The sequence below is a fragment of the Alligator mississippiensis genome, chromosome 1 (assembly GCF_030867095.1).
Source record: "Alligator mississippiensis isolate rAllMis1 chromosome 1, rAllMis1, whole genome shotgun sequence".
In the NCBI taxonomy this organism is placed as follows: domain Eukaryota; kingdom Metazoa; phylum Chordata; order Crocodylia; family Alligatoridae; genus Alligator; species Alligator mississippiensis.
In genome coordinates, this window is record NC_081824.1 from 347,950,493 (window position 1) to 347,963,842 (window position 13,350).

Consider the following 13,350-nt stretch of genomic DNA (forward strand, 5'->3'; position numbering starts at 1 on the left):
ATGATAAGAGGTTTAGAAAACTTGACCTATGAGAAAAGGTTGAAGGAATTGGGTTTGTTTAGTCTGGAGAAGGGAAAACTAAGAGCAGTGAGGAGCATAATAGTCTTATATTATGAAAATGATTCTTACAAAGAGGACAGTGATCAATTGTTCTCTATCCTCTGGGAGTTGGATAGGAAGAAAACAGCTTAATTTGCAGAAAAGAGGATTTAGGTTACAGAATTTTCCTAGTATCTAACCATGAGCGTAGTTGTGCACTTGAACAGGTTACATACAGAATCTGTGGAACCTCTTTTCTGGGGGAGTGGGGTTAAGAACCTGTTAGGGTCCTGAACATACTTGCCCTTTCTTACTACAAGAGGATAGACCAAATTACTTTTGAGGTTTCTTTTAGCCTTGCATCTTTATGCTTGTGGGAGGAATGATAGGTGCCTCTGGTCAGAATACAGAGTCTTAATTACTGTTGCCAGCTATAAAAAGAACAGAAACAGCAGTCACTGAAAGAGAGAAACCATGGTATTCTGGCTTCCCAGAATACTTCAGGTTAATGGGTATACTTCAGGTTAACAAGTATACTGTGGATTTTAATTCTATTCTATGTGAATTCTCCACAAAAAAAATGCGTACAAAAGAGTGTTTAAGACCTCTTTTTTCCCCCCTTAAATAGCTTTGTTGGAAAGACTGGATGTCATCATTCTTTTTACTAGAGCCTTTCCCTGCAAACTTATCACAAGCCCCAACCTGGCATGCCTGTCATTCTTCAGGCTAATCTGACTATGCATGTGGATTTTAGAGCAGCCTGAAAATTTAGCTTTAAACAAGCACTGTTTCAGCCCTAATGGCTATGCAGACAAGCTACCCCATCATGACCCCTATGGCCTTCTACACATTGTAGTTTTTGTGAAATTAACGGAGACCAGCTAGATGTGCAAAGTACCTATCTCACAATAAAAAGTTCCAACCAGCTATGAAGTTAGACCTTGAAAATGTGTACTGATTTTATAGTTGGTTGCTATCTAGCTTTAATTTGCACGGGCAGCAAGGAATGCATTGTGTGATAGCAATCTGCTGGTCCTCTGGCATCCTGGGGTGCAGTGCTCCATCTCCAGTGTAAACTTCTCTGAAAAAGAACAAGGAGGAAACTCCTGCCCCAGTGTAGTTCTGAACCCTACATTCATTCTGCCTACCCAGAGGCACCCAGCAGGAGAAGTATACCCTCGCAACTATGTGAGCGCAGAACAAATAAGCAGGGACACCAAGCCGTGCTGAAGTGTCCCAGGCAGCAGCAACTGAGGGGGAGGGGGAAGAGGAATCCTGCCACCTGTGCATGGAGCTGGGGACACCCAGCCTGGCTGAAGCAGAGCCCATGTCTCCCAGATAGAAGCAAACTATTAGGGGAGTACCCCCTTCACCCCCTTGTGTGCAGGGATCCAGGGACATCCTGCATGGTCACAGGCAGCCCTGGTCTCCTGAGTGACAGCAAGCATTGGGAAAGGGGGAGGGGGGAGGGATTCCCCCAGGCTTGCTGCCTCATCCCCAGCTCCCTGCACTTGTATGGGGAAGGATGGAGTGAGGGGGGGAATTTCCCCCTCCCCCACAGCCCCACCTTCTTGCTGCTGCTTAAGAGATCTGGGCTCTGCCTACATTGGACAAGGTGTCTGGCTCCCACCATGTGTGAAAGGGATGGGATCCCCTCCCTCTGTCCCTCCCACCAGCTTGCTGTTGTCCAGGAGACTCAAGCTCTGCTCCAGCCCAGCAGGGTGTCCCCAGCTCCATGCAGGGATTTGGCGAACTGAAGGAAGGATTTCCCCTTCTTACCCCGCATCTTGCTTTCTGGAGAAACTCCTGGGGTCCTGGGGGGATTACTCCTTAGTAGTCATTGAATTCTTTCAGTGGTGGTGCTGGCCAGTGAGAGCTCCCCAGCAGTGCAGGGTGTTATTCCTTTGTCCCTCCTCCTGACAGCCTGTCCTATGCTGGTCCAGCCATGCGCATGGTACAATGTTTTCATCGTGCAAGGAAAGTAGTGCTATGACTGGAATAATGTCTAGAGGCACCCTGTGTTACGACTGTGTTTCACTATGTAGCACTAAAAAGGCTTTTTGACTTCTGTCTGGAATTAACTAACTCATTTAAAAAACTTTCATATTTAATATGGCATCATTATAATAAAAAGATTTGTATGCAGAGTAGTTTCTGAAGAGCTGTGTTTAATTCAGTTGACTGTTCCTCTCTAGTAGGATTGGCAATAATGGAGGATACCAAAGACTCATTCACAATGTAGTTGTGTTGAACACTTGCGAGTCAGTGTCACCACAAAGACTTACAGGGCTAGCCAGTGGAATTTGCTTAGGTTTTAAACAAAACACTGCACACAAAATTCATGAACTGACTGCTCCTGAATTGAGGGCTCCAGTTTCTTTTTAATCAAGACGTTTGGTTTTGGCCTTGTGAATACACTGTATTTGATCCCTTTAAACAGGGGGATACAGGAAAAAATACACTTTAGTAGACCTGGAGCATGGGAGGCTCCAGAATTTTGCTAAGGGGAGTGCAGGAGCAGTGACCTGAGTTGTGGGTAGCTGCACACAAGAAGAGGCAGACTTTGCCCCATCAGCAGCAACTGGGGGCTTTTTAAAGTCCATCAAGAAGGTTAAAATATTCCTTTCTCCCTCCTTTCCCCTTTGCTCAGTGGCATGTGGAGCCAGGCATGGCTGGCAGCTGCAGGGAGACTCCCTTCCCTTGCACCTGCCTGCTCCTGTACTGATGGGGGCACACCGTGGGGACTGGACTGTGAGGATAAACCTGTCTGCTGCTGCTTCTGTCCCTGGCAGAGCCCAGCTGGAGCAGGCAGGAGCAAAGTCCCCACCTGCTTCTCCCCTGGTATGTTAGACTGAAAGGGAGTGTCTCCATGCCACTGCACCCCCTGGATCCTCTCTTCCTGTGAGCATCTGGTTTTGGCTTAGTATTGCTTAGAAAATTTAGTTCTGTTAAATCTATTAAATTTAAAAGGACATTTTTTTATGTTATAATATAGCAACATTTATCTTCCTTCATTTTTTTTCCTCAGGCAGCCCTTATAATGTTTTATGTTCTTTTCCTCTCTCTCTCTCTCTCTCTTTCAAACATTCTTATCTAATGTTTAAAAAACAAAAAGCAGTCACCATATAGTATACCTGTATGCATGCATAATGACCAGGAGAGAGAAATGGATAAAGAAGCATGTTTCAAGCTTTCAAAGATTTACTGTAGAACAGCATGGCAGCAGGGTAGTTTAAAAAAAATCTTAGCCAGTGACTTTTTTCAGGAATATCTTTTGTTCTCTTCATTTCTTCATGCTGCTAAAAGTCTCTATTATAGTGTTTTATTATTCCACCTATTGGAGAAGCCTCTCTTCAGGCTGTAAACTGACATTGTCCTGTTTGATGGCATAAGTATGAATTATTCTTTTCTATAGTTTGTCGCAGCCTTTTGACCTCTGTGTCTCAGGTTATTGTGTGGCTGCTTGTTGCTGTAATATCAAAGTGTCTTCCGTGTAAAGAAGCATTTCTTGGACTATTAACTCTTTTTGGCTTGTCCCCATGACTGAGCTATATAAAGCTTTAAAATAGGCTGGGATTTGGGAGATTTTTGGAGGTGGCGTGCATGGTTGATATTCTGATTATTGACCTGTTTACTCTTTCAGTGCTTTGTCCAGTAGAAAAGGTTTTGCAGCATTTCTTGAAGACTGGATTTGTTTAATCTCCTCTGGAAGTTTGTTCCACAGCTGGATCTCTTCAGCTGAGACTGTCCTTAGTTTTCACACACTTAATCCAAGTTGTTTTGAGGAGTGCAGCATACTGATGATTTAGATGGTGAGATGTGTATTGTCTCATAGGTGGGAGCTGGGTGAATTAGTTTTATCATGATTTAGTTCTACTAGAACTAGAAAACATTGCCTGTTGTTTCTTTGATCAATGGAAGACTGCAATGACTGGCCACAATTGTCTACCATTACAGAAACCTGCTGGTAAATTTTTCACAACATGCGTTTGTCCTGGCTAATTTAAGCTGCGGTCATTTTGTAACCTAAGGGAAGGCTGGAACTTCAGTGGATGTTTCTTTGTAGAGAAGTTACATTGCTTCATTCTAGCACAGGATCATGGTGTGCCTGAAACTAGTGCAGACCATTCTTGTCTTATAGTTTCCTTCTATCTGTACTAATACTATACTGTACTGTTGGACCTACCTGCTGTCTCTGATCCTATATTTACTGTTAGTGCTTTGGTGCATGGATTTTGTTCTGTATCTGAACAGAAGTTAGCACGAGGGAATCCTAGGCCATGAGAGGGGCTCCTAGTTACTATGGTTATACAAATGATGAATAATATTGCAAACAGTCCAACCTGTTACACCATCAGAGTATGTTGGGTGGGTGATTTCCCTGCTTCCATTTCATGAATCGTATTTTCATCACTACAAACAAAAGAAAGTGGCATGATTCAGAAAGATGATTCTTTTTTACTTGACTTTGCTTCACAGAGTCCCTCTCCTAGTGCCTAATCTGTATCTGACAGGAAGCAATAGGAGTTCTGAGTTGAGCTGAGGTGCCATTTTTTAGCATTCTTTTCCTTGTCTAGTAATGCAAGGAGAAAGATCCACGTGTTTTTCCCCTTGGCTTCTGTCACTACATCTTTGCTGCTGCACAAGTAAATAGGCTTTGGAGAGAGCTTCCACCCATTTGCAATTGGCTTCTTTTGAGATGGATCCCAAACCAGGTGTGTTTTGTGACTTGCAGGCATATCTCAAAGCAGTAGATGGTTTCATGTTGGATTGAAGAGGACAACTGGCTTCTTTTCCTATCTGTTCCATTCAGCATGCATAACCAGTCATTCCAGCTAGTCATTGGGAAGTTATAGTCCTAACACCTTAAAAGTAATGCTGGGGTTGTTGATCGTATTATAGATGCTAAGTACAGCAACTGGTAATATTGAAAGATCTAACACGTTGCGCTGCCACCAGAGGACTCCTGGTGTGACTAGAGCAGCTTCAACCCCTGGAAACTGCAACACATTTGATAACTGCATTCATTCCTATGCAACACAGAGAGCAGAGGTAGGAGGGTACAGTAAAAGGACTTCAGGCTCCTGAGGAGCTAATTCTACAGAATATGGGTTTTGTCTTGGACTACTTCAGCTTCAAAACTTCACAGGTCTGATGGAGGCAATTAAAAATTGCAAATGATTGATGCCTGTCAAGTTGGGCATCCCACCAGAAGTGGTGTATTGCAATGGATTTTAATTATATTTTTAATTATAAAAATTAATTCTGCAATTATAAAAATAATTAAGGCTGTTTATTAAGGAGCCTGTTTTCTTTCAAAACAAAAACATGAACCCCCCCCCCCCCCCCCCCCCCATGTGCAACCTTGAGGGTCCATAGAGCTAATTCACATTGGCTCCATCCTCAGCGATGGAACATGCAGTTCATGGCAAAACTTCACTTTTCTCAGAATCTTTTCCTGTGTCTGCTTCTTCAGATTAAGCTATATTAACAGGGGTTTCTGGCTGGGGTGTTGGATAGGGTTGCATGCTTCAGACCCTGCTGAATGGGTAGCTATGAGAGTAGGGAAAGGTTTTGAAAGTGTAAGGCTTTATTGCATGTCAAAAAGGAAGTGGAGTTGTTTTTGTCCTGGGGTTATCAGGATGGAAATACTCAGATATGAGCAGGTGTTTTTATGCTGTGGGTTGGTTTTCAATGCAGGTGAATTTTTGTAGGCTTTTATTTTTCTTAGAAGGTTAAGTGGGGTTATGTTGAGCTAAAAGTGTTGGTTGAGCTGCTTTAGCTGGATTAGCAGGGCTGAGCGCAGGAGACAATATAATCATCTCATGAATGAAGGTATGGGGGGAATTGGTGAGGCTTGTACAGTTTGAAAAAAGGTGGTAGACCAGAAGAGAGACATTAGGAATTGGATTCTCCGGCATAAGGAGATTTCAGAAGAACAGTTATTTTTTGCTCCTAAAACAAGGTGTGTCCTACTTCATTTTGAACAGGGAAAATGGGGAGAAAGGGACTCCCTGTTTTTATTCTTACTTTTCCAGATCTTCCCTGTTACCTTGTTTCCTTCAGCAATGTCAGTTAAGACCTCTGTATGTTTTCCTTTGAAAAGATTAATCTGCATGGGGGAGCAGTGGGAACGGTAAAGCAGCGTTCTGATCTCCATTTTCACTACTTACTGTGGGCACCAGATCTCCACTACCCGGCTCCCAGAGATAAGTAGCAATTAAAACTACAGGAATCCAGCCTATTTTAAAGAAATAGTGTATCTGGACTGGAGAGCTGCAGATGTGTGTCACTAATCATCAGTTTTTCTTTTTAGTATTTTAGAGAGAGCTTTGGATTTAATCCCCCCAATCATGATGGAAAACAAACAGCAGCTCCCTGCCATGACACTATTCTGTGTATTTATGGTTCTGCTGCAGAATTAACTGTATCAGTTGTAGGGACTAAAATTTACTTTTAATATCCCTTGGGGTGCTGGTTGTAACTTTGGAGGCTTTCATGCACAGAACTGTTGTGTGCAAGCTTCTAGATGTAGCAGTTAATACAAGCGGGGCGAAAGGGCAAAAATCTTCTTCCATCAGATGAAAAATAATAGCTTAAAAAACAGTAAAGAAAAAGCAATAAAACCAATAAACATGCTTGAAACAAATCCAAGGAGGACAGCAGGGAACCAATTTAAGCCACATTCAGCCAACACACTGTAGAATGGTAACACTAAGTTGAAAGAGCTATAGTTTATCTGGAGATTTTTTTGTGGTCTTTAAACATTTTATTTGTATATTTGCATGGGAAAAGCAAAATAAAAATAAATACAAGTCCAATTACTTTTATTATTTCCTCTTATATCCTGTGTAATTTACTAATCTGAGGCCAATAAAGGGTTTTAGTTTGTTTTGCCATGACTGATTAGTCTCTTCTGTCTCTGTACTAGCTAATGGTTCTCAAAAAGTAACTAGATAGTTCTGTTCACATTTTTTTAGATTAAGTGAATTTATCAAAAAGGATGCAATTTTGTAGCATGTTACACACAGAAATAATCAATGCTAAATTATTTTATTTATACACAAATGTAACCAGCAAACTTTAGGACTGGAAAAAGATAGTGTTGAGACACTGACGGATAAAATAATTTTTAAGTAACAGGGATAGCATAAGATGTGGCAATAGCACATTAACATACTGGAATTTAAACACTGCCTATCTCATAGGAAATAAGTGTGGGACAGGACTGGATCGCAGAGGGTACAGGTTTTATTTGCTCTACCTGACTCACTGTTCTCTTTTCTTTGTCCATCTTATCTTTGATAAAATTATAATAATACTTATTAACCTGTACAAAGAATTCTGACGTACATAGTAGGAAATCATGCTCTGGGGACATGACAGCAACACTGCTTCTCATCAGAGGACAAATGAAATTTCATGTGGCACAAAGACATTAGATTGGCTGTATTTAATGTGCTTTTCTAAACCCTTTTCCTACTTCTAAAAACTTTCATTCCAGATTCTGCCTTTCCATTTATGGAAATTAAAAAAATAATATTAAAAAAAATGATTTTAGTGTAGGAGTTTGTCACAGAGTTAAAGCATGACTTAATATTAAATGTGTGGTCTTGTCTCTCAAATACACACAGCCTCTCTCACCAGTCCTACTTAAATGTTTCACCCGGCCGATAGGGTAATTCTTGTATTCAAAGCAGAGTTTGTAGGAAAGTAGGGCTGGAAGGGACTTCATGAGGTCAGCTAGTAGTTCAACCACCTGCTTAAGGCAGGATCATCTCAGTCAAGTGCTTGCCTAACCTGCTTTTGAAGGTTTCCAAGGACAGAGATTCCACAATTTCTCTAGGTAGCTTGTTCCAGTGCTTGACCATCCTCATAGTCACAAAGTTCCTAAATTTCCCGTGCTGTTGCTTGAGGCTGTTGCATGCTCTCCTTTGACACTGCCCTGTGGCATTTCTGTGATTCCGCAGCCACACAACTTGCTGTAGTACTGACTGTGCTCCAGAGTCTCTGCTTCAGTTTCTTCTTTTTTAATGAATGTAATGTTTCTGTCCTTAGGGCTGCAAAGATCACCTTGAAATTTAGAACAGATTTTAAACCAATACAGCAATAGCTGCCTCAGGGTAGGCAGTGATGCCAATGTGGTGCAGGCTAGTCAAATTAGCTGTAAACTGGGTAGGTTGCATAGTGGTAGGAGTTTAACCTTGGTTGCAGAGAGCTCAGTTCAGGCTTATTTATCATGGTTCTTTAGTAGTTTCTGCAGCTTTGTTGAGCTTTTCACTGCCAATACACACGCCTGTGAGCTTTAAACTAATTTAGGCAAGTCTACTTTGCTAGTGCAGTAACAGCAATTGACTGGAGAATAAACATGTCCTTAATGCATAGTGCCTGCAATAGTAACTCCATGATGTATGAACTCTGCCCTATTAGTCTCAGGCAGGGTCTATGGAATCTGCTGTTCTACAGCCACAAAATCTGGCAGTTTGCTGTAACCAGGTTTCTGACCTATTTATATCTAGTGTTCTTACTGGCTAGGACCTGCTTGCAGCTGCATCTTGTTTTGTAGTTTTTCTCACTGGGGGAGTTAATTGGATTACAGTGCAAGGTCTTTTCACTGTTGGAAGCAGGCAGCATGGGTCACAAAACCGTAGCTGGAGTCTAGTTTGGGAGTGGTAGGGAAAGGTAGCAGAGTGTGAATTTTTCCAGGCTGTGTAAAGAACATCCGTTTCACTGGAATTTGTTGATTTGTCTTTCGTCTGAGTTTGCAGAAATGGTTCAACTTCAGTGAAGTTCTGATGGACCCAGGCAGGATTCATTCCTGTCTAGGCATCTTATGAAATCTTCTGGGCTTTCTGGACAGCCCTTAATGTTGGGGAACTCCAGGCTTTCCCTTGTTCCACAGCTCTAGGCCAGGCTGTCAGGTGAACTGTCTTGCTCCTGGGGACCACATGGATTTTGAAGTCTGGCTGCTGGGTGAAAAATCAGGCAGACCGCCGTGGAGGCAGGGCTCTCATTTCTTTTCACGGAGGATTTTACAGTTTTGGTGGGGGATTGTTTCGAATATGGACGAATTAGGAATTTTGACATATTTAAAATGGAGGATTTTGTGTATAGAGCTATGGGGAGGCTGGTTAGACTACCATCAAGTAGTTAGAAGCTTTTGGATCCAGGGACAAAAGACACTGAAGCCAAATACAAGTATCCCTCTAGCTGCTTTGTCACGTGGACCCATCTGCTTGGTCAGCAGGAATGTCAAGGCTGGAGCAGGGCTGTCTGGATACCTAGTGGAAAAAACCCGTCCACAAATGTCATAGATATAAAATCCTTGATGAATTTCATGCTACCGAATCATGCTAGTCGTGCCATATAATTGCTGTGTTGTCACAGGCGTGTGTCTTTTATTGGTTCGTGTGGGTGTAGAGGGTGATGATAAACAATGTATTATTAATAATAAAGGAATAGAAAATTGAGGGCCTTGCTACACCTTGCACTGTGAGCCCCACAAATGTTGATGGGTATTAATGCTAGGTCACGTTCGGAGCAGTCTTACTACAGGCAGCAGGGTCCTGGAGGACCAAATGGTAATAACCTCTCCTCCCCGCCCTTCCATTCTGGGCTCTTCCCCCTCCCCGTCTGGTTGCCCCCTGCCTCTTACCTCCCCCTGCCCCTGGGGTCTTTGTGATTTGTGGCTGCCCACACTGTCTATCCTAGGGGAGCAGGCAGGGAAGGGTTAACCTGGCTGCACTGTTGCCTGGCAGGCAGTTTAACTCTTCCCTGACTGCTCCCCTGGGGCAGACGGCACTAACAGCCACAAGTAAGCAAGGGATGGGGTGGGGAGCAGTGAGCAAGGATATGGGATGTTGGGGCAGTGGGCCCATTCGGGGCCAGTGAGGAAGGGTTGGCAGGTGGGGTGTTTACACGAAGGTGTATCCTAGCCTGGCTGCACATTAGTGTAACAGGAGCTGGTTAGCAGGGATCAGAGAACACCATGCCTTGGAGTGGCATAATTTTGAGCCACATAACAAGTGCTTAAAACTAGTTTCAGATATTTAATGTGTGGACAGTCCAGGGGTTAAGAGCTCCAGTAGCCACCCCAAATTACCATGTAACAAGGCCCTAAGCCTGTTGTGGGATTTAGGAGTAGTTGGCATGGAATCTGGTACAAATGTCTTTCCAAACCTGCAGACCCCTGATCATAATAGCTTGGTTTCACAGTGATACTTGTGTTTCTTACCCATGAGCAGGGGGGTTTAAAAAATTACTGTGTACAGGAGATACTGATAGAAAAATAAATGTGTAGTTATGAATTAGTGGACATTCAGGCCCACTGTACAAGTTATATTTATGTTGCAATGAAAGTCCTAATTGTAACATAAATAAGTGCTACACATGCACTCTGTTTCAGGTGCCGTACATGCAAAATTTGCCTGTCTGGGGCCTCACTTAGACAAGTTTTGCTTTGTGTTAGTGGCATTGTAATTAAGTATTTATGTTACAGTAGCACCCAAGATAGTCTGTTGTGTTCTGACCTTCTGGACAAACTTTAAACTGAGATTTAGGGGTAGGAATTCATGTTAAGTGAAATGAAGATAAAGATTACACATTGGAAGTTGGTCCTTCTTTAATTAGAAATATCAACTGCTAGTCAAAATAGACCAAGAATAGAGTGAAGGATTGCTTATGCCCTGTATGAGCACAAGGGGAACATTTGCAAAACACTTGCCAGCAGTAAAGGTTCACATTAGTGGTATGCAGTAAAGCAGCCAAAAGTTGCTAGGTATCAAAAATAGCACATGTATTTCTTCTGTTAAATCAAGTACAGTATTTGAATTTCACCTGATGTGGGTAGTGATTTGTTTGGGAGGCTTGTATTGTAGAGTTTCATTCCACATCCTGTTCTGTTTTGTTTTTTTAATTAAGAATTATTTCTCATAAACATGGTAATAAAGTTGAAGGATGAAAGGTTTTCTCTTTTGCAACACAAAGTGAAAAAGGCCCTCTAGTGGCCATGGTTTTGTTTTAAAAAATCATGTGGGAATTTTCTTTTCTATTCCTCGTCCCACCCAAGCAAGATGGCAAAAATTATTATTTTCAGCAGGATTTTTTTTATTCATGAAAGTAATCAGAAATGAGAAGTCACTCTTTTCTCCTGGATATTCTTATGCTACTAGCTTGAGCTGGTAATTTCTGATTTGCAGTTTAGTTGTTTAACTTGCAGTTTGTGTCTGGGAAGCATTTACCTAGCTGATTTAACTGTACATATTAATTCTAGGTACAATTTGTTGAATAGTAGATAATTATGTTAGGTAGCTAAAGCAGTAAACTGTGGAATGAAGATACAGTAGAAGATATGAAGATAGGGTAGATTACTGTCTGAGTTTGCTCCTTAAGCCACAAATCTGTTTTCTTTTTGACAACTTTGTATAATTTTTTTTTCCTCCCCTCTTTCAACAGCCCAGTGACTTCTCGGTATCTCTAAAGGCATCTGGGAAGAACAAACATTTCAAGGTGCAGCTGGTGGACAGTGTCTATTGTATTGGGCAGCGTCGATTTAATACTATGGATGAATTGGTGGAACACTACAAAAAGGCTCCCATCTTCACCAGTGAACACGGGGAAAAGTTATATCTTGTGAAAGCACTTCAGTGACATTGAAGATGGACTTGGCCATCTAGGCCTCTTACAACTTACAAGCCTTAGGTCCTAAATTCACTTTTATAGAGCAGAGCAATTTACTACCTGAAGCAGGCTTAAAGAATGGGCTCTTTCTAAAGTATTTGCTCTGTTGGTTGTTATTGTCCTTTTTCTGTTTGCCTATTTTGTCGTTTCAGTTCTGTTAATCTCAGATCACCTCCCCTCAGGTTGAGAATTTCACTTATGTGGCCATTGTAAGCACTCACCTTCATGCCTGAGTTCTAAACTCCCCTCTCCTGTGTACGTTTACATAGTTAGCTCAGATAAACGAGGGGTGTTTTCAATTCAAACCAGTGTTAATCTGTTCAAATTGCTCACGCTGACAGAACTCTTCATTAAGAGACATCAGGCACAGTTTGAATGCACTGAAGCTGCAGCTAATTAAATGAGATATAGTAGACATAACAGTTGTGGCTATGAGTTCTGTAGCTATTTTGCTTACCAAGTAGTATATTACAAAATTTCCTAGTTCCTAGAAGCACTCTTTACACTGTACTCTGCTATTACATTGCCTCTTCAACTCTTTGTAAAGAGTACACTAATTAAAGCATTTTGTAATAGTACTTCTTAAACTACTATGGTAAGATTGTAGTAAAAGATACCTATCTAGTGTATTTTGGTCTGTAATTGCAACAAAGAGAAATTTTCTTTGAGAGTTGATTACTAGAGAAAGATTCATTGAATTGTAAAGACTGAATGTTTTGGTAATCTACAACCAAATGTGCCATCCACATAATGCTTTTCCTCTTGCCCTTCTGCTTGTTTGAATTAAACAATTATGTATTTAATTCTCAAAGTAATATGTATCTGTAGCTGATTGTTGACACTAATACAGAAGATTAATAAAAACTGATCTTGGGGTGGGGTGGGGGGTTACCAACACTAATATATATATATATTTGCTTTACAGAAAGAAAGCTTCAGGGTTTACAGAAGATGGCGTGATCAGTAGTAGGAGACACAGAGAATGTTTATCAAGAAAATGCATTTTCTCTTTTCTTTACATTTAAGCTCCTTTATGGTTTAAATACACAGTCTTTAGATGGCACATTCCTGAGACTGAAGAAGGGATCTTGAGATCTCAAAATCTTGCATACTCAGTTTTTTGGATATTGTAATAAAAAAGGTATTATGTCAAGATGGAGTATTGGATTTATCCTTGGTTAGTAGTCCTGGTGTTGATTTAGCAAGGTGAAAGGAGAAAAGGTACTACATTTGTGTGGTGTAAGAAGAAAAGATTTGGAGCTCCAGATTAGGGCATCTGTTGTCATCCACCACGTTCTCTGCCAGTCCATAAAGTACTTCAGTGGAAGTTGAAGTGAGAGCCATTTCCTGGCGCATCACCTCTTATTTTTATTTATTTCAACTTCCTTTTAAATTTGATTTCTTGCCTGCACTGGTATTTCAACCACAAATGTAGCTGCCCTCATGTAAACCCTACATGAGTGTAGTGTGATTTTCTTTGATGTGAATCACATGTTTGCTAAAGGGGAACGGTTATCTACATTTGTGGTTGAAACTCAATTATAGGCTAGGCCTGGCAAGTAGATAGAGTTAAAAGTTTTTAACCTATTGTTTTACCTTCTCTTGGCTTTCTCTCTTTTTTGGTCATATCCT

General features: G+C 41.4%; 1 protein-coding gene across 5 annotated transcripts in view; it reads left to right on the forward strand.

The window, feature by feature from the left end:
• The window catches only part of NCK2 (NCK adaptor protein 2), a 125,371-nt gene extending 112,500 nt beyond the window's left edge, over nucleotides 1-12,871 (forward strand). For all 5 annotated transcript variants that reach the window (XM_014600474.3, XM_019485016.2, XM_014600473.3 and 2 more), the window contains one exon: nucleotides 11,494-12,871. In XM_014600474.3, coding sequence (XP_014455960.1) covers nucleotides 11,494-11,688 — 195 coding nt within the window. In that variant the 3' untranslated portion in view covers nucleotides 11,689-12,871. The remainder of the gene's footprint in view (nucleotides 1-11,493) is intronic.
• The last annotated feature ends 479 nt before the right edge of the window (nucleotides 12,872-13,350 follow it).